Raw genomic sequence first — 22683 nt, 5'->3', positions numbered from 1 at the left:
TGTGTGTGTGTGTGTCTATAAAACAAGAGAAGGTGGAGTCAGGAAACACCTGGAAGTCAGGAAACAGACACACACACACACACACACACACACACACACACACACACACACACACACACACACACATATACATTACAGAGTTTCTGTCAACATGCTGCTGATTGTGCCTGACCTTTGACCTTCTTGTGACTCATAGCATAGTTGAAAGTGGATTGGTCCACATTTTGCCTCCTTCAGGAAGGCCTGGGATTGTCCTGTGATGTCATAAATTTGAGGTGGAGCTCAGAGGTCAAAGGTCAACACTTTGCCGAGTTAAAGGGAAAACCCCCACAGCTGCTGCGCCCTCTGCTGGACACCACTGAACATTACAGCACAGTGTCTGCATCACTACTGATAGGCAGTCAAAATCAAAACATGAAACTTTATAGAACTCCTACTCTCTGGATTTCATGTTTTATAATGAGGGGTTACAATTATTTGAATTAAATTATTCGTTAAATTATATAATTACATTATATAATTACATTATTTAAAAATGGCCTCAGATATGACATATTAAATTTTGTTCTTATCGATATAAAAAACACATGGACCTGGAGGTTTGAGATGTTCTAGATGTTTGTGGCTGCAGCTGAACTAAACAGTGAGTGAATTTTTAGGATGGCACGAAAATGCATCTTTGGAAAGTAAATAAGTGCTCTTCATTTAACACAAGACAAAAGGAACCAGAGCAAAAATACTTTTATTAAAAATCCTAATTATCTTGTTTTAATGATCACAGGGAGACTCAAATGGCTTAAATCCAAATCCATTTCATGGCCACTTCCTCAGTACAGGTATTTCAGAATTGCTCCTTAGAGTCCTGCTTCAACTATTCTTTATGTGAAAAAATCATGCATTTGCCCAAAACAAAAACAAAACCTGGCCCCTAACATTTTCACAAAGTGAAATATTATCATTACACAAACTTTAAACTATGTTTTAAAAGGTTTTACTGTTTTTCCCCTCATTTTTGTTGCTGTTTTCCAACCTCAGAGCCACCACAGAGACTCATATAGCTTTGTATTTGTGTTTATTTGATGGCACATATTAACATTGCAGCATTTAAACACGTATACAGCTGATGCAGTGCATACAGGATTTCTAGCCAAAGCTAATTTGTAGGTCTTGCCCCTGGTTCTGCTTTTAAGACACAACATATCCATACAAGTATAGGATCAAACAGTTCAAAAGCAACAACAACAATGATAATATTCATAATAATAATAAAGTACTGACAGAGGTGTTTTTAATATTTTCTTGATGTTGGCATTTTTTCATAAAGCTAAAAGCCTCAAATAAAACCAGATTAACAGGCAGCAAAGGAAATCAGACTGTTTGTTTTTGAGTGTAGTGCCTGAAGAGGGCGCTCTTACTCTGCAGGAAAAAGAGCAGCGTTCACTCTGCAGCGTCTCATCTGCTCCATGTCGTAGCCACACGGCAGTAAGCACTGAACTTCACCAGCCCTGACAGCTGATTGTTTACACACAGTTTTCATTTCCCTATGATCCCTGAAAGTAATATTAATTGAAGTAATGCTTCAAACTAACTGAGCTGTTTCAATCATCCAGTCAACAATACAGCAGTGGAAAAGGTTTCGGTGTTTTAGGACATATTAGAAAAACATTCTGCTCTTTAAAAGGTTCTAAAATTAAGACAAAATGAAGAAGTGTGTGTGGAAAATCTGAGAATAGCTCATGATTCATTAGCTTGTAGAACCACCTTTAGCAGCAGCAACCTAAAGTTTGTCCAGGATAAATTTAGCAGTCACTACATCATGATGCAGGAATCTTTGCCCTCTCACTTTTACAACTTTGCTTCAGTTTATTGCAGTTTGCAGTCATCTGTTTATGCACAGCTCTGAAGGTCCTGGCACAGGACTTCAATCAGACTGAGGTCTGGAATTTGGCTCGTTGCAGCACCTTGATCCTTTTCTTTTTCTGCCATCAAATTGTAGATTTGCTGCTGCATTTGGGATCATTGTCCTGTAGCATGAACCAATAGGTGTTGTACAAATGGCTTCATGTTTGACTCTAGACCATGAACTCCTTTGCATACAGAGGAGTTCATGGTCCACTGAATGGCTTGAAGGTGTCCAGGTCTTGTGACTGCTGAACAAGCTAAATCATCAAACTGCCACCACGGCACAGCCATGCACATGACTGTTTATAAGATTGGGGAAACCTGCAGTCAGCTGAGACTGAAGAAGTCACTTGGTTGAGCGACGAAAAGTTTCTCCCACGAAACGCTACGTCCATATGAACAGAACCAATTTTCTTGGAGAGCCAATCTCCTAGCAACCCTTCCAAACAACCCAAACGTATTCAGTGTTGTTCTAATTGTGTTGTCATGAACTTTAACCTCTATCATGCTAATCAAGGTCTGCAGAGTCTGAGTTGTAGCTCTTGGGCTTTTGCATGTTCTCTGAGCATTGCACGCTATGACCATGGGATTAAATCCTGGAATGTCCACTCCTGGGAGTCCTGATAACTTTTCTGGATGTTTTCCACATGAGAATAATCTATCTCACTGCAAGATGATGGACCGTAGATTATTTGGAAATGGCCTTATAACTATTCTGAGACTGACGGGCAACAATAGCTGCTTCTCTCGAGATTATATCTTTCCTTTTGGCGTTGTGTTAACACACTGAAAGGTTCATCAACCCAAAACTGCTTTTACCCATCTGGAATACAATTATACTGAGTTTCTTTACACTGACTCTAGCCAGATGTTTAACGCAGCCATAACAAACTGCCTACAAAAATGATGAACCTTGGCTACACATCTGCTTCTGAATTGACGAGGTCCTCAGCGACCACCCAGAGTGTCAGAGTAGGGCCCTACCTCATCCCAACACTCAGCTTACACATTGGCTCCCCACAGATGCTGAATCCTTACTGTACACTCTTTAGTAATACCAACTTGGTCCTCAATGCCACAAAAAACTATGGAAATACTTCAGGAGAAACAGATGTGACGCTCAGCCTATATACATGAATAGCAGTTTTGTGGAGAGGGTCTCTGACTTCAGATTTCTGGGCCTGCACCTGGATGATGATCTATTCTGGAAAACTAAAATCACATCACTAGTCAAGAAGGTAAAACAACACCCTAGCTGAGGTGCTGCTTGTTCTTCTACAAATGCTCTTTTGAATGCACAGAAGATCATCACAGTTGCCACAGTAAAGCCCACAGTCTCCCAAAGGACGCATCTCACCCAGCTCTCTTTGCACTCAGTGGGACTTGATACAATTAGGTTTTAGCTTTTGTACAATGACAATAAATATTGTGACTCTGGTTGTATGCAGGTGGTTATCTGATCATCATCTTACTGATCATCAGTTAATCAACTGCATTTGATTAGCAGCTCTTTTTTTTTCTCAATTCCTACATAAGCTTAGGTTTTCACTGCTTTGGCTTAATTCGTGTTAAATAAACAAGGACATGGGGGAATATGGATGTTTTTATTAATCTGAGGTGATGAACAGACTTTGCATTATGTTCTGATATCTAAAACCTTAAAACTGAAAGCGAGCACACATTTTATTGTGCGTTATCGTTATTGTTTAACTTCAGGGCCAGTGTATTTTCATCAAATAAACACATCATCATTCACTGCTGCTCAGTGCACACAGGGTCCCACTGCGACCCCTACAGGGATGAGACAATCATATTTGACCTTCAATAATAAATAAATATATAATGTAGTAAATCCAAAGAAAAAAAATTCTGTTCTGTGGAAAATAAACAGGAAGATGAATTTGGGGGAAAGGAGGGAACGGAGATGTTTCCATTTCATGTGAAATGTCCCTGAAGTTTTTATTTGCAAATAAATAAACATGTAAACAACAACTCTTCACTGGAAACAGCATCATATGTTTCAACAATAATGACACACGGACACAAATATCTCACACTCGGGAACAAAGCGCAGTGTTAGTACATATCATGTCATCCAAAGTCCTCAAAAAGATGAAGTCAGAGGTGGAAGAAGTAATCAACAACAGTGTTTCAGTATAAGCTGTTTCACAGTTTGAAACCTTCCATAGATTTTCATTAAACTTATGAAAAGTGCATTTTTAACCCTCTCTCTCTCTCCATATATATATATGTCTTTCCACTGGTTCACCTTCATTATCAAAAAATATATTTTAAGCAATTCTAGACCAAAGGAATCCCACGAAATAGCCACAAACAAGTCTTGCTATGATAATATCCTGTTTTTAAGCTACATTTGTGGTGTTTAACTTGACATTTCACCTGCTGCTGTAATTAAAAAGATTTTCAGACTTTTGGTTGCCTGTGATGGACTTCATAAACTTATCTATTTTTCTCCATGAAAAATGTATAAGATAATTTTGTAATTGATCGAGTTTACTCGTTGCCAAAATAGTTGTGGGTTCAAGACCCCTAGACGAGATATTTGTAGAGCTGAACTAAAAAGCGACTGAGCTTAGCAGGGAACAAAAATGCACCACTGGAAAGCAAAATGGTCCACTTGATTTATATCGCAAAGAAAAAATAAATGCATTCATGCCAGTTATCTTATTCTAATAATGTTCCAATGAAAATGATCAAATGAACCCAACCTCGTAATTTAAATCAAAATCGAATTAATTGCCTCTCCCTAAGTCAAAATTGCTCAGAGTTGCTTATTATGGTCTGCAGTCTCCTGCTGCATATAATTAAGAAAAGGACTCAGTAACTTCTCCAAACACTTCACTAAAGCCTGAAGAGGGCGCTGTTACTCTGCAAGAAATGGGGCTGCTTTTACTCTGCAACTTTTCCATGTTCTGGGTTTTATACCAAACACACGACAGGAAAATCAAAAGAAAGAAGCTGAATTTTACCTGATCTGACAGGTGAGTTTTACATGCAGTTTTTATGGACCCACCTTTACTAAAATTAAAACGGAATTTGCTTCAAAATAACTGATGAAATAAGTGCTCAGAGGAATGTGAAGAGTGGCAAGATTTGCGTCTAGAAGTACTTTACAGTTTGGCAAAAGCAACATTTGAACAGAATTATTCTTATCAATCTGATATGAATTTCTCAACAACTCCTGAAACTTCACAACCTCTCAGACTCTTGGGTAACCCTTGAACTCAAAGACCCCAGAACGCTTCAGAACCACCCATTAAAGTCATTTGAGAAGGGTTTAGGAGTCCATTAAAACTCATGAACCATTCTCAACTCCTCACAGTCCTTCAGGTCCTTCCTGGTAGCTTTTTGGTCTGTTTGTCCCTTTAGGGACTCTTAGTCCTAGTGAAAAGTTCAGTCATGTAGTTCCACCGGCTTTTCACTCCATATTAGGAAAGAAGAGCTTTAGTGGAATGTCATCTATATTTCCACTGGAGTAGATAAAACAAAGTCTAACTCAAAGCTTTTATGAGGAACATTGTTAGCAGCCTCACTTTGACAGCCTCCTCAGCTGGTGTTCCTCCGTTTCATGCTTGATGCTTTGATGGACCCTCCTCTGCTGGACCGCAGTGAGGAGTGGGCTTCCCTCATGTTTTCCCTGAACGTCCTTGTAGAGTAGTAATACAGCAGCGGGTTGACCATGCTGTTCGACGCTGCCAGACACAGGGTCACCACCACCCCTCGCTGCAGGGCCAGCAAGATGTTGCAGTTCCAGCGGTTGCACACAGCGTGCAGGTGGAGCGAGCGGACCAGGTGATAGGGCAGAAAGCAGAGCAGGAAGGTCGCTGTCACCATGCTGACCAAATGCACCGAGCGCCTCCGGTTGCGAGTGCGATTCTTGCTGGCCAGGTTGGTGCCGCTAGGGCTCGAGTCGGCCGTTAGCTGTCGAATGATTTTGCTGTAGCAGATGATGATGGTGAGGAAAGGTATGAGGAAACCAAAAGTCACCGCCACGTAGTTTAACACCAGGATAATCGACCAGGACTTTGGGGTTTCTGGCTCAAAGCAGCGAGTTGCATTGTTCCTGAGAGAGAGCGAGACAAGCAAAGAAATGATGTTTTATCCATCATACCTACATAACTGTTTGATTAAATTAATTAAATAGATTCAGCTGTGTTTCTGTGACATTTTATTAAATTTGTAGATTATTAACTTTGGATTAGCTTGACATATGTTATGGTTTAAGGAAGCACCTTTTAGAAGCACCATAACCTATATTTGTTTTTGTTGTTTTAACATTTCTTTGCAAGCTCCTTTGACTACGATGACCTGGATGACTGAGAACCTTCACAGACTTTTAACATTGGCATGAGTATTGAACATGTTTTCTTTGAGCATGTTGCAGCATGTCCGATTGTTTCCAAATACAATCAAGAGGACAGGAGGAAAGGCATAAATAAAAACCCCACAGCCCAGCCGCCACCTTTTTGAACTTTATTTATTCAATCACTCTACGGCAGTGCAGTGTTATAGGCGTTAGTGCATATCAATATTTTTTTATATATTTCAGAATTACCAGATAAAGCTAATGTGTTGAAATCCAACAGAACCACCTCACAAATGGTTAGAAAATTATAAACTGGCACAAAGATTTCCAACATAAGCCACCATCCATTGAACTAGAAACATTCAACTGTTAAGTTAAGAGTCCTGCAGGGAAGCTTGACAATGAATAAATAAAGTATTACAACTCTGCTCATTAAAAATAATAATAAGCATATTGGTGTTGTGATGCTGTTTAATGTTAAACTGCTTAGACACTTAAGCTAGCTTTTTAGAGCTGTGACATATACTAGCATATACTATTATATATTGTACATATATTTATTAGTTCCAGATGTAGCCATTCTTGTATTTTGCACAACTCTGTTGCTTGTGAAGCTCGCACACAAGAATTTCACTCACATGTGCTGTACCAATGTACCTGCACATGTGATGTGACAATAAAAGTGATTTGATTTGATTTGATTTGACACCATGTGTGCAGTGGCTGAAAAAAAAGCCATAGCTCAGGTGTCTATTTGAGGCTGACTGTGTGTGTAGTGGTCAAACTTCATTAGATTATGCATTAAGTTCATATATATCGACTTCCTTCCATGGAAGCCGCAAAATGGAAGTCTGGAGTTGGTTTATGTGTCCTTGATCACTTGCCTTAAAAATCTGCCTTGTTTAAGAATTTGATTGGACAATTTAGCATCATTCACACATTCACACATCGCCACAGCACAGGGACTCTTGTCCTGGAGAAGAACAAGGACTAACTCATTAGCTAGTTTTTGACTGAGGATGGCAACTTCAAGCGCTGAAACGGTAAAAGTAAAATTTGATTGTTTATTTACTGCAACATATTTAAGGCACTCAGTCAAAGACAAGAATGAAAAGTCGACAGACCCAATGGTGCCCCCACCCCAGAAAGAATTTTTGCCATCAGCCGTCACTGATGGTAAAAAAAGAAGTATTTTCTTTTACATTTTCACTCGTTTAAATAGTGCTAAGACTTAAGGTTTCCAGTATTGGGGAAATGGTCTGACTGCCTGACAAGTGATGAGAACCAACAGTTGGTAAATATGCTGATTAAATAATTTTTCTTCATACTTTTTTCAGTTATTTTTCAAAGGCAAATTTACTTTACAGATTAGAAATTTATGACATACTACAATACTGTAAAGATAAAAAAGATCTTCAGTCAGTTTTTGGGGGGCATTTGTCTAAAGAGACTGTTGTTTTATTTGGGAATCTTGCATCTTCAGGTGGACAAGAACTCCATAACAAATGGAGCCAAAAAACAACTTTAATTCTGCTCAGTAGGCCAAAACATGCAAGACTCGGTTCTATCATCACCTCCCAGAGGAGACATTTCCCTGATGCTTTTATCATCTCCCCTCAACATCAGGACAGAGTTGTTAGTTTTCCTGTACACAGGAAGACATACATTTCCTGCTCCTCGGACCAATTTTACAAAGACCACTGTCAGGGAAAGTGGGCCGATTTTGTTCATTTCCAGTTATACACTTATAATTTAGGGCTCTACTAAAGCAGTTTTATGTGATTGATGATCCAAAAAGAATCTGTATTTATTTGCATTCATATTATAAAAAGAAGATGGAGTGAGGCTCTTTTGCTCTGAGTCTCTGATGCTATCAGACAGCACAATGCAGGCATTTTAAAACACTTCTGTATATTCAGCCCTTGTCAGATAGGAAAGCTTAGTCTGTCTTTTCCAGAGTCTATGAAAAGGCTGTGCAGAGGAGAGATAGTAACTAATGACAATGTTGTTTTTTTCAGTTGGAAAATATGTGAGGAAGGTTTGCTGTACTGTTGTTAATGCTAAACATTGCCTCCTTGTTTGTTTAAGTTCTTCCAGTAACCGTGACAATATCAGGCGAAATTTATCATGATAAGTATACACAAACTGATCACAGGCGTGAAATCACTGTTAATTTAACTGGAAATCCAAACACAAGACACAATGCCTACTAATAAACCACACGGAAACCAGTTTAATGGTTTTAAGGCCTTGGGATGTGCTTAAATCTGCTCTCTTATTCATTTCACATGTGAGAGAGAACTGTAACACATGAAAACACCTGGGGGGGTTTCATTTGTCAGGGAAAGGTTTTCAGACCTTGTACAACTTGTTCAAGAGTGAGTTAATTTTGTCATTGAAAAAAATGAGACAAAGCAGGAAGCACGGGATCAGTCAGCAGCTAATCTGATTACACTCCAACAAGGTTCCTCCTGAGTTTGTGCGAAAGCATTAAAGCCAAATCAAGGATAAAACCACATGGACGCAACTTTTTATATCTCTCTAAAACGTCCAGTGAATCCAATGAACAACGACATGCAAAAAAGGAAAAACACCTTCAACTGGCTTTATCACAATAAACATTTTTCAGCCCTGAGCCCTTAATTTAAAACCTGAAAAGGATCTACATATGTAAAAAAAAAAAAAAAAGTCATAATATCAAATCCAAACATTTGAAATGAACCTTCACTAAACATTTTTTTTAAATCCAATTTAAAAAAATTAATGAAAAAAACAATTAATAGATATTATCATGAAATAAAGTATTTGTTAAACTATTAGATTCTGTCTCGTAAAAAAGAAAACAAACAAAGAAGAAAACAAAACATGCTGCGGGATGTCTCACCTATGTACAACCCCATTGGACAGGAAGGGCACAGAGGATCCGCCCACAAACACCCAGACTCCCAGGCAGATCCATAAGGTTCGAGCAGGCGTAGCTAAAGAGCGGTGACGGAGCGGCTGAGCAACAGCCAACCAGCGCAGCACGCTCAGCAGAGTGAGGAAGAGGATGCTGATGGGCGGAAGAGGGTTATTTTAGTAAATGTCTGTCGTTTGTTTTAAGTGTGTGTGTATGTGTGCTTGTCTACTGGTATAGCTGGTGATGTGAGGTCTTACACATGGACTCATCCTGTTTGAGGACGTAACGTCCCCATAATGCAAATGCTTAATTCCAATACTTGCTTTTGTTTGTTTGTTTGATGTCACTAACTGATTGTTTTTTACTTTTATTTTACTTTATTACTTTTATATATACTCATATTCTGAACATAATGATTTCACACATATTTTGGGGGACTACAAATAAACTTAATTATGCTCCCTAAAGGGATGTGATGATCAGTGAATGTGAATTACCTGGTGTACAGGTTGACGTAGAAGCCAAAGACGCACAGTCGGCACATCCAGTCTGGGAAGAACCACTTCCCTTCATTAAAGTAATAAGCCAATCGCAGCGGGAGGGTCAGGGAGAAGCTGCCGTCTGATATGGCGAGGTTCATCATGATCACACAGGAGGCCGACCTCCTGAGGGGACAAGGAAAAAGATGGATGATTTAAAGTCTCTTAAAGGGACAAAAAAAGTCATTTTTTGTTTTGTTTTTTGACATTTTCACTTAATTATTGAAGAACTTACAGCTGAAGAGCAACCGAATGTGGATTTTAATAAGAGGTTCAGTTTTAGGCAACTAGGCGTGTGTTACCTCACAGCTTTGTAGGCCAGTAGATTAACAGAGAACAGGAGAGGGGCTCTCTAAGGGGAAATGAGTAAATCAGCTGTTCGTCTGATGCATTATTTCTAACTTGTCCATCCTGCTCTCTTCCAATGAAGAGGTGAACATCTTCCGCTTTGCTACCTCCTTTCTTTCTGTCAGTGCCACTGTCTCCAAACCAACCCTGACAGTAGGTCATTACCATCTCATAAACCTTCCCTTTCACTCTTGCTGCTGTCCTTCTGTCACATGTCACCCCTGACACTCATCTCCACCCCCTCCACCCTGACTGCACTCTTGCTGTTGCTTTGGTTGATTTGGTATCTTTACTCCTTGCATCTTCACATTTCCACCTGTCTCATTCACTCACATGTATTCTGTCTGACCTTCAGTCATTTTCTCTCTGAAGCATGCCTCCACCTCTCCAGGCTCTCCTCCACCTGTTCCCTACTCCTTACAGATCACAGCATTGCTCACAAACATCATAATCCACTGAGACTCCAGGCTGATCTCACCAGCAGACACATGTATTTTACTGATATCTTTGTGTTTATTGTGACTCTGTAAAGTTTCACACATTGCATAATGACCTTGTTGGTGAGATCTGAGCCTTTATGTGGGCTTCATCACTCACATATGTCAGGTGTCAGTCACAGGCACAGCAAGGCTGCATGGAGGTCACTGTTAACTACATAGAACTCTTATTGTGAACGCACCTGCACATAATTACAGAGCGTGACGGTTATCCCAAGTTTGGATCTTATCATGAGATCAAGTTTGCATGGTGCATAAACAAGCTGGTAGCCATAATATTGCCCCTAATTTGTATGCAATTTGATAAGCAAATTAACCCCACGAGCACGAAATGAACAAAAAGTAAACAGACATTTCACGCAGTCATATGAGGTCGGCCTTCAGTACAGCATGCACGCTGACACGGGTCAGGGAAGCCCAATCACAGACTGTTAGATATTAATAACTCTTTAACTTTTTAGAGATTTAGATCTTTTCTGGTGAAGTCAAAAGGTCTCATGCTCTGAAGCTCTTCATCATCTTCCCTCTTGAGCGGGGAATCTTTACCCCATCTTGAGCGATACACAACTACACCGGCGTAACTTTGTGCTGAAAATTGGGGGGGGGGGGGGGGGGGGGTGTCAAGATCACTGTATAAATAAATAAATAAATCTGGGTAAAACATGCTATTTTGCTGGTAATACCTGAAATCAGTAAAGACAATCAAGAGCCTATTTATGCAAGATAGTTCATAATTTTATTGGGGGGGGGGGGGGGGGGGGTTATATATATATACCACCCTGGAAATTACGCCCCTGCACATCCACACAAGGAATTCTTGTCCGTTGTGTACCAGAAGAAATGTGTATGGATGTGGGAGCAATAAATTTAATGCAAGGAAATGTAACGGTACTGCAACTGTGTGTAGGAAAGGCTGGAGTAGAAAGACACAGCACACATATACACAAAGACCCAAGCACCTGAAGTATAACATGAATGTGTTATTTATGTAAGAAATAATTCAAAAGAAAGAAATCAGAGTTTCAAATAATAAATAATTGGATACTTTTCTTTTGATAAACTATGAAAACAGGTCCAACAGACCTGAACACCACACAAGGATTCAATAAAAGTCTATCAAGGTCCAACATGATGTTACCAATGAAGTATTGCAGCGTTGCAACATATGGGCTTCGTTTGTTCATTTCATTCATTATTTTATTTTATGATGAAGTATTTATAGGAACTTATTGGTGTTTCTCTGTTACACTAGCATGCACAGCTCTGCTCTAGAAGTTGGTCATGCAGTGGCAGTGCAAGTTTCTCTGGGTGTTGCCTGGGTTTAATTGTTAACTGTCTACATAATATATCAAGTGTGGATGAAGGCAACACTTCTTGCTCTCTGCCATCTGCTATTTTGTTTTAAATCTGAATGATTAATTATTTTCAAATAAAGAAGGTCCCTTTACTTGCTGCAGCTTGTGAGCAGAGCTGTAACAATATAATATGAAAATATGTAAATATCTGTCTTGCTTGGACCCTTTATCGAGAAAGGATCTGCATGAGAAATTGAGGGATGTGAAAAAGCACATGCAGTGAGTTGTTAGAAGAAGAGCAGCAGGTTGGTTACCTTACAGTAAACCTGATGTGAGCTGGAAAAACAAACTCATCACGTTTGCCCATAAAATAATGGAAAAATGCCAGTTCCAGTATGTCGTTGTTATTAAAGCCACCAGTTTGTTTTCTGCACTTGGAATTCTGATGTAATGAAACAGGAACTACAGGTTTAAGCTTACTTTATTACTGGTGTATCTTTGTTTAAAAAGCAAAAGCTGCTGTGTGAAATATTTCAGTACTGTGAAATAGGAATAAACCTGTTGACAAAAAACGTGTTTTTCTTCAACGCACTGCTGAGCAGTACGAGACAAAGAACCACCCACATACCATCAAGCCGTGAAAGTTCAACGACATTCTTCCACATCCATAAAAAAAATGAAAGCCCATCAGTTAAACAGCAGCAGGAGTAAACAGAAAGTCCTCCGCCAACATTGAGGAAAAAGAACTTCAAGCTCCTGAAATGAATCATTAGATAAAAAAGGACGTCTTTCTGGTTCAGATTCTTGGGGTTTTTAGACAATGGTTCACTGTACGACACCAAAGTGCTCCTCTGGGATTGGCAGGAACTGCAACCGTCTCCCAATGCCAGTATCAGACCTCTATACTCTGCTCTGAATAAATACAAAATATTTTAATACTAAACAGTAAAATTCTCATGTTTTAAAATTTTAGCAGTTGATGAAAGTCACTGAAGTCCTCAAAGATAAGCATGCTTGAGTTTTCTGATGTTGCTGGGTGAAAAAAAGTTGAACTCAGAGCAAAAGTGCAGATAACAGAAATATTTACTTCTTTTAATGATAAACAGCAACAATGGCCTCAGCGGATTACAGCCGACGCTTAGATCTCAGTTACAGACACATGTTTGTGTGTTTTGAATATGAAGACTGGAGTTGGATGGATGTCAGTGGAGAAGAACCTTTGATTCTTGTTTACCCCCTTTGACACAACGCTCTGACGATGGCTGTAAGTCATAGTGTCGCAGCCTGTGGGGATCTGTGGGGTTATTTTCAGTTTTCTGTGGGAACTTCTAAGTTTATATTTAATGTAAACGTATTATGGTTGCACTTATCATTTCCAGTTTCTGTTTACGGTCCAGACTATTAGTCATTGCTACTTTTCTAGCAAGAACTGGTTCTGCTACAGTGTGGTTTTCTTTAGTGTTGAGACTACCAGTTAGCCTAACCTCCTTAATGTTTTCTCGGATCTCATTGGATGTCTTCATCTTTGAAATGATCCTCTTTATGTTGATTTTTGTTTATTTTCTTAGAGCCGTTTGTCTTTTGGTGCTTATTACTTTTACTTCTTTTGTTAATTTCTTAGTTTGAGCTGTCAACTTGGTATTTTCACTGTCCCTGATTACTCATTCATCCATTTTCTTCCACTTGTCAGACTAAGGGTTGTGGTTGGGCTGGAGCCTATCCCTGCTGTCATAGTGCATCAGACCTGTTACAGCCTGGACTGGTTGTCAATCTACTGCAGGGCTAAGACACCGAGACAATAACCAGTTAAACTAACCCCATGCATGCAATTGGACTGGGGAACATAACCAGATAGAAAACATGCCAGGAAGGCCCCACACTAGATTCAAATCCTGGTCTTCTGCTGTGAGACGATGGTCCTATCCACCTCCCCACCTAGCTGTTCTTTCCCTGTTTAACTTGTGTGTCTATTAGAGCCTCAATTTGCATCTATTTTTTTTGCATACTTGTTGCGCTCCCTAGTATGAGCCCCCCCTAGATGTATGATTATTTACTGCCTTCCAGATGGCCTGTAACACCCCAGTAAAGGGATTTTTTTATGTTTAAGTTGGCCTCTGGGATTTGTATTTGGGTGTGCGCACACCTCACCACAGGGATGTTCATAGTAGTTTTATATAATGAGAACAAATTACAATAATCTCAGAGTACTCAGGAGATAGAGACATGCTTTTTGTTTGCTAATTGCCTATTGTAATGGTAAACAATGAGAACAGGAGAAACTTGATGTGTGTTTGTGGGTTTGCATAGTAACAATTATGTAATATATATATATATCTTAGGGGTGCAACGATATTCATATCGATATTGAACCGTTCGATACAGTGCTTTCGGTTCGGTACGCATATGTATCGAACAATACAACATTTGTAATTTATTTTATCAACTTTCCTTCTGACGATGCTGTCTGTGTTGAGCGCTCAGTGAATCTGTGTTCGACTACTCCGCCTAGGCTGCACTGTCCAGCGCAGATCCACTGAGCGCTCAACACAGACAGCATAGTCAGAAGGAAGAGCGCAGGGCAAGCTAGCGAGACAGAAGTTAAGCTCTCCTTGCAACAGGCAAATTGAACCTCATTCAGATCTGGCGTTTGGAATTATTTTGGTTTTCATGTGACTTATGACCCTGAAGGTAAGCGAGTCATGGACTAAAGTAAAACAGTATGTTGGATGTGCCATGCAATGCTCAATTACATTGGTGTGAACTAGTGTGTTAGCGCAGTTAGCTCGTTAACGTGTTGGCCGTCTAGCCCCATGCACGGAGCGATCGGCGGTAGCTCGTTAACGGAGATTTGCCGTGTTGTGGCGTTAAGGTCATTTCAACGAGATTAACCTGAAAGCACTAGTGGGAACACAACGAATATGACTGCACATTTACGCCGACATCATCCTAATGCAAAGACAAAAAAAAGCAAGCATGCTACTAACTTTAGCCGAGTCATTTAGACAGCTGTTAGCACATGATTCTCCTTATGCTGCTGAGAATATAGCCCAGAAGAAGCGGATAGTATAGCTTTTATTTTGGAAAGAGACATTTCTCTGTAATAAACTCTCTTTTCCAAAGATGAGTGATTCCTCAATCAGATACAGGGCTTGCAATATCGCTAGCCCGACGTCCTGGAGCTAGCGATTTTTTTCAGTCGGGCTACCAAAATCTATCTCTTCCCTGCCCGTCGGGCTATTGTAGGAAAAATATATGTCAATGCTTTTGCATTCTTTCAGAAATGTAGCTGGGTAATTATGTCATTGGCATCGGTGAGCCACTGTCAATATGTGACATATTGAAGTCGCGTTTGAATTTGCGCTTGTTTTTTTGCTTTCACTTTGCAATCGTGCGAACTGTGTATAGAGAGCGACAGCACTGATCTGTGAGTGATGATAATTTGTGCACCAATTCCTCTGACATCGTCTTATTAATCGTTAGCTTACTATGCAAACATGACAAGTGAAATCTCCCGCAGCTTAAACATGTGAGAGGTTGATCGCGCAGAGAATCGCTGAGCTTATGTGAGTGCGTGTGTAAAAGCATTTCAGTTCTGCTGAGCCAAATAAGACAGGTCAGGGTGAAGAAGTGACAGCCAAAGAAAAGCTTACCACAAAACGGAGAAGTTATGACAAATCAGACTATAAGGCAAAAAGAAAGTGCAGCTTTATGGTTTCATGGACAAAAGAATTTCTGTGGCTGCAATATGACGAGCTAAATAACCAGGGCTGCACATAAGTGGTCCGCAGGTGCGCATTCGCTGTCAAAATAAAAAACATGCACAAGGGTTAGGGTTAAATTTAAAAACTGTACTTTTGAGTTAAAATATATATATTTATAATTTTAATAAATGACAAATTAAAAATGCATGAACATTTTTTTGTATCGAAAAAATATCGAACCATGACACCAAAGTATCGAACCGAACCGAACCGTGAATTTTGTGTATCGTTGCACCCCTAATATATATATATATATATATATATATATATATGAAATACATTAAAACATATATGAATAAAGTAAATTGAATATAAGTCAATGCATAGAACCAAGAAAAGAGAGGCACATGTTTCTGTGTTTGCGTGTCCTGACCTGCGGCTGCTCTGCCTGAAGAACACCGCCAGCGCCCCGATGTTGCAGATAAACGCCACAGGGAACACGAGCAGATATGTGTATCTGTACGCGCTGTACTTGAAGGCATCATCTTCGTGGAAGCATGCCAAGTGGGACTTTGCAGTGTTGTTGTTCGTGGCAACAGTCATGCTCATCTGTCGTGCTGGTGAAACACACAAATATTTTTAGTAGAAGATGATTTTTTGTGTCAGAAATGTGAATGTTGAGATTACAATCATCTGTAATCTCAATAGAATTAAATTTTTAATGCACCATTTAATACAAAATATATCAGAAGTGTTATACATACCATTAGTGTATTAAAATAACAGGGCAAAGCTCAGCATGACTGAGGCCCAGCTAAGTGTCTTTAAAAGATTGTAGAACTGAATAAAGTTTTTTTTTTCTTTGGAAACGCTATTTAAATTAGTATTGTTGTCAAGTTTGATGGTAATGGACAGGATGTGGCTAAATACTGGAATACCCATTTTTAGCTAACTAAGCTAGTTTGTTTTAGCTGGTATGTAATATCTTATCGAAATAGGTTCAAATCCAGCTTCACAACACTAATATTGTTGTGGCAAAATGCTAATAATGAGACTCCAAAAATTCAGAAGGAGGGGGCTTATGTACAGTCTCCTTTTATGCAGGATAAATATTTAGTGGCTCTGTAAATGAACGAAAACAATATTTGGTTCGCTTTTAGTCAGCAGCCCTCAGAGCAAAAGCTTTGGTTAATAGAAACAATTAGTTAGTAACACTTTGGTGATGGGGACATTATGCATTTCTTTTACCTTTAAGTTTCAGGTCACAGAAGAGGGACTTTTTAGTCTAATGTTTGCTTCTATTAAAATTCAGCTAAAAGGAAAATACTGCTTTATTTCCTCCTCGTGCAGCTGTTATCTCAGGGCTAAAGCACATGGGTGAAGTTTGGGTCAGACTGCAGATGCCAATCAACTGAAGATAATTTTGTGATAAGAGCTGAGATGTCTGAATGAGCCTAAACAAAAAAGGCACAACCAGGAAACTGTTCACTCTTGTGCATCCATATGAGGTATACAAAACCAAAACAGCCAGCCTGTTTTAAATAAAGCTGTTTTTATTAATAGGTCCAGCAGGTGAGAAAAGCGCTGTTTGTTCCTGCACTCTATATTTGAATTCAGGCTGTCCAGCTGGATGCTTATCTCATGAAATGTAAATTGTTGAATGCAAAATGATAATCATGGACTTAAATAGCTTATGAAATCCACTGTTTGTGAGGAGGCGGCATAAACGATTATATTTCATCCTTTTAAATTTAACTCAAAGTTTGGCAGAGATCTGCTTATGATGGGGTGAATGTGTGACTTTGTAGCCTTATAGAGCTGAAACATGTTCTGGAGTTTATAATAAAACCTCTCTCATGAAAAGTAAAAAAGATGAAGGTTTCCCAGAGCATTTCCCTACTGCAATATAACCTTTGCATTTTGCACTGCATTTATACCAGCCTTTTAAGGTGTGTCCACAAAAACAGAAACAAGCAGCACTTTAACGATCAGTGACTACATTCAAGAAAATACCAATGGAAAAGAAGAATGTTGTAGGCTAACATGTGTTGAGGTGGAGAATAGCTGACTTACACAAGCAGGGTTAACTGTGCGAGAAAGCCTACAATGTCCACTAAAAAAAACAGTTAATCCCTTTTGAGGTTTGGACAAAACAGAAAAGCTCTACTTGGCTAAGACAGACCTGTGTCTTGGTGAACTTTAGTATGCTTTTAGAGTAAAAGCCAGCAGCTTTGACAATATATATAAAAAGATGAACAACAACAGTTTGAGTTATGCTTTTTTAAAAATGAAAGTAGCAGGTAGAGAATGTGCATCTATCTAATCAGTTAAAACTGGAGGGGACAAGCTGCTTGTTTTGCAGGTACTGAGCTAAAAGGTGGCTATGACCGTTATCAGGCGCCAGTTATCGTGTCTCCAGCTGCCCCCACAAATTCTTTTTTACTGATATGTCTACAGCTTTCTAAGTAATTATTCTATCAGTAAAAAACTAAAGATTTTATTCATCTCAAATAAAACTGAAACCCAACAATTGCCCTTTAGCCACATGCTAAACACGCATAGTTTCAGAAAGCTTCAGATGTTATACCTTAAAACTCATGCAGAGATCTCATACAAATAGAGATTTCATTGATAATTTTGGTGCTAAGAGGTTATGTTGAATGAAAATGAGTGGTTTTGTGTTTTGGGGCTGAAAATGGATGAGAGTCAATATAAAGTCTTTAAAAAGATTAATAATTCCAATCAAGTGTTTTGATGTTAAATGCAAGAATGAATGAGAAGAAATTAAGGCCAATTTAGAGACCTCAGGATTTAAAAGCTGTGATCTTATTTTATAACTTCAATGAAAGTCAACAGAGAAGTATTCCCTCGCCTGTTGTATTTAGATGGAATTTATCATTAAAATTTCAACCTCACATCCATATTATCTGCAGACTTTATGGATGTAACATTCTAAGTGAACATGCTAACAGAGCTGGCAGCTAACGTACTTATGACCTTTCATCAAAAGACAAGTACATCGTTTTTATATGAGCTTTGCAAAAAACCATTAAATATAAACTGACACATTTATAATAAAGGTTAAAAGCCAGCAATCCTTTCCAAAGCATGCACATAGCATTGGTTTGAATAAAAAAAACCTCCGCTAAAGTAAGCGTTGGTGTTTCCCACTCACTCTGTTCTCTGTGTCTGTGAAATATCTATAATTTACATACAGTTTAGTTTTCATTACTTCAGCATCATTTAGCACCTAAACAATGAAACAGTTTGTCCTCTGACTTTTCTCTTCTCAGCATCAACTCTGAACATTGTTTACTTTTGATCTCCCCATATATATTTAATCCACTGAATACAAATACTGGAGCACTGCTCGGCCTGGCTGCTGCAAACTTTGACTCTTTGGAAAATAGTTTACTGCATTTGGCCCACAGTGACTGCCTACAGATAGAAGGTCTTACAGTTGCTTTCATTTGCACTCTGCTAAAAAACAAAAAAAGAACAACAACAACAACAACAACAACAAAACAACAGTAAAATTATCTCTGTTACTTGTAAAGCTCTGCAGTTGCTCCCTCAAATGATTTTGTTGTGTGGTCATTCTGTATCTGATGATAATCTCAACTGAGGAAACATTAGGGCTAAAGGCGTAGCTCCATCTGTGTATGATAGAGATCTCTCTGGTCATTATGACATAGCAGCACATGCACCAAATATACACAATAAGCCACTATGATCAAACTATCCAAGAAAGATAAGAGTAGTTGTCAAACAGCTAACAGATCATCTGCAGAGGAATGGTTTATTTGAAGAGTTTCAGTCAGGTTTCAGAGCTCATCACAGCACAGAAACAGTTTTAGTGAAGGTTACAAATGATCTTCTTATGGCCTCTGACAGTGGACTCATCTCTGTGCTTGTCCTGCTAGACCTCAGTGCAGCGTTCGATACTGTCGACCATAATATCCTATTAGAGCGATTAGAACATGCAGTAGGTATTACAGGTACTGCACTGCAGTGGTTTGTATCATATCTATCTAATAGACTCCAGTTTGTGCATGTAAATGGAGAGTCCTCTTCACACACTGAGGTTAATTATGGAGTTCCACAGGGTTCAGTGCTAGGACCAATTCTGTTTACATTATACATGCTTCCCTTAGGCAGCATCATTAGAAGACATAGCATACATTTTCACTGCTATGCTGATGACACCCAGCTCTATCTGTCCATGAAGCCAGATAACACACACCAATTAGTTAAACTGCAGGAATGTCTTAAAGACATAAAGACCTGGATGGCCGCTAACTTTCTGCTAGCATAAATCTTTGGACAGATTATGTTTCTATGTTGATTATTGAATTCTTGTATTAAAATGTGAACTAAAGCATGTACCAATAATGTAGGCTAATATTATATGCTAAAAAAAAAAAGTTTAGCCAAGGAAAAAATTTACTTACTTTTTTTGTGTTCTAAGTTCAGTAACAAAGTAAAATTTCATCTCATCTTAATATTTACACTTCTGATGAAATTTCACAAGTGTTAGCTTCATTTTTATGCCAAGACTGTTTACACAGAGTTTGTTGTTGCAGAGAAATACTCTATTCATTTTGTGCATGTCATTTTCAAGCAGGAAGCTCAGCAAGCCATTTGAGGCTTAACTGGTTTTAAACAGAAATGGATGACTGCTTTCTTGTGTCTCTAAAATTAGAAACATCCTGTCTCAGATGCCTTGATGCATGCTCAATCATATAGGTAAAGAGATTTTGTTCATCTGGATGTAGGTTTTTCAGTGGGAGAAATGCTTTGCCACCTCATCCAAGTTATTTCTCCAGTCTCAGCTGAACAGTATATTTTTTATATAATTTATATATAAGACACTGACTTAACTTTTTGTGAATATCTCAGAGTGACGCTAAAAACTAGTTCATGCATTTATTACTTCCAGGCTGGACGACTGTAATTCATTATTATCAGGATGTCCAAAAAACTCACTGAAAAGCCTTCAGCTAATCCAAAATGCTGCAGCAAGAGTCCTGACAGGGACTAGAAAGAGAGAGCATATTTCTCCTGTTTTGGCTTCCCTTCATTGGCTTCCTGTTAAATCCAGAATTGAATTCAAAATCCTGCTCCTCACATACAAGGTCTTAAATAATCAGGCCCCATCTTATCTCAATGACCTTGTAGTACCATATCACCCTATTAGAGCACTTCGCTCTCACACTGTGATATGATACAGTCAGTGTTTCTTTTTCACTCACTGTGTATTTAATTATTATTATTATATATTATTATATACTTTTATATTACTTATTATTAATCTCCAGCTCTCTTCCACATGGAGTACAAAATGTTCATCTCACCCCAGCTGTTTTAATTGGGTTGTATAAATGAGTAAAACCAGTGAAAAAGATCAGTTCATTATAAAGGCTGGAGTTTTAGAAACAAAGAAACAAATAACCGTTAAATTATTGATTTTTTTGCTGCTCTTTGTTTGAGGTTTTTATGGCTGATGAAAAATTCTCACCATCCATCACTTATCCCAGCATACCTGAAGTAAACATGAATCAATTTTAAATTTTTTTTCCACTTTATTAAAGTCGTAATAATTTAGAGAGCTTATATACGATCTACATTCTTCATGCAGTATGATTTTCAGTTGTTGTCAAAAATTCTAAACTGATCTACAGGTTACAGCACAAAACTTATTACTAATATACATGCAATCATTAAAAAAAATGGTGCACAGCTATGAATCATAGGATGCAGTTGCCTCCTGTTCCGTCAAAAAGGATGAAGCAGTGTTTCCTCTGCTGAAGGATGACATAAGCACTGAAGCACCTTTCTGTGGTATTGGGACAATTCAAACAGGTCTCATTATGGCTGCCACCCAACTAATAACAGGCCACTTGTCTTAGCTGGGAAACTTCCCAAGCAAGACTGAATATTCAACCGCACCCACAGGTTCCCATACACCCAGACTTGTTTTCACAACCAGGTTGGAGAGCAGTGGAGTAAATATTTTCATTACAACTTGTTTAATAATGAAGACGTTTTTAGGCAAACATGTTTTATTGTGTCTTATTTTTATAGCGTATTTTTACCCTTTTTAGCAAACCTTATTCAATAGTAAAAAAGCAGTGATTTGTGATTAAGAACACAGCTCTGTGATCCCGCCATGTTATGATTTTATTGTCTCCTGGCTGCTTTCAACCTGTTGTGTTTCTCACTGTCGTCACTTTGAGTTTGCAGTCACATAAAACCTCGTTGTAGTATTTCATGTGGTCGTTTTGTGTCTCCTTCAGGTTATTTAGCATCTCCCTGAAGTCCTTTGGCTCTTCTGTTTGCTTGTCTGTAGGTGCTGAGTTATTTTTTTTAGACTATAAAATGCTTTTTTAAACCTTGCCCACCTTTACGGCCCCTCTAATGGATCCAGGATGCCACTTTTTCAATGTTATGAAAGAGCCCATCTGGAAGCACTCTATGTTTGATGTTGCTTTATTTCCCGTTTATTCTCTGTCGCATCAAGTTTCACATAGCTGCACCTGAGGATTTCAGATCAGGTTCACCTACTTCAGCATCACTCATTGTTCAAAAGCTTAAGCTCTGTTTAACCGTAATGACAAGGAGAAAGGTTTTCAAATCACAGAGACTTACTACATTTCAAAGGTTTCTTCTTATAGAAAAGTTTTTTTCACAGTTATTTTCCTTCTTCTTCTTCTTCTTATTTTACATCTTTGAGCTCCAGTTTACATTTTTCTGTCATTTCTTTAATGTCTTAAAAACATAAAGTACAAACTTAAGACACAGAGATGACACAGGTTTCCACCTGATCCAGTTAAAATTAAAGGCAGAAGTTCAAAGACAGCAGCTGATGTGTCAGTAAACAGAACACAGAGCCGTCAGTTTCTAACGCTACTGCAGTCCATGTAAGGCTGTGAAGGAAAAGCACAATCTGAGCCTGTTGGGTAAAGAGTTTCTTTAACCCTTCGCTGCTTCCAGCTTTTTATTTTCTCCATTAATTAACTGAACATTTTCACTCACCGCTCATCTCGTCACAGGCTCATCCGTTTACCCGTCTGTCCTGTAGTGTGTGTTCACAGCTGCACTGTACCGCTCTCCAAGTCACTGAGTTTGTGGGTGTGTCGTGTGGTTTTAGTTGGAAGTAGGCGTGTACACACACA

At 38.8% G+C, this 22683-nt stretch overlaps 1 protein-coding gene across 1 annotated transcript; it reads right to left on the bottom strand.

The window, feature by feature from the left end:
* Positions 1-724: 724 nt before the first annotated feature.
* Positions 725-22622, bottom strand: cysltr3 (cysteinyl leukotriene receptor 3). Its single transcript, XM_026149731.2, has 5 exons — positions 22544-22622; positions 15942-16125; positions 9626-9793; positions 9114-9281; positions 725-5986 (listed from the first exon to the last, which is right to left on the bottom strand). Exons 1-5 carry the CDS (start codon positions 22548-22550, stop codon positions 5470-5472), a joined length of 1044 nt encoding a protein of 347 aa, XP_026005516.2. The 5' UTR covers positions 22551-22622; the 3' UTR covers positions 725-5469.
* Between the last annotated feature and the right edge of the window lie 61 nt (positions 22623-22683).

The sequence above is a fragment of the Astatotilapia calliptera genome, chromosome 3 (genome assembly GCF_964374335.1).
Source record: "Astatotilapia calliptera chromosome 3, fAstCal68.1, whole genome shotgun sequence".
NCBI lineage: Eukaryota > Metazoa > Chordata > Actinopteri > Cichliformes > Cichlidae > Astatotilapia > Astatotilapia calliptera.
This window is presented reverse-complemented; position numbering and strand designations above follow the sequence as displayed.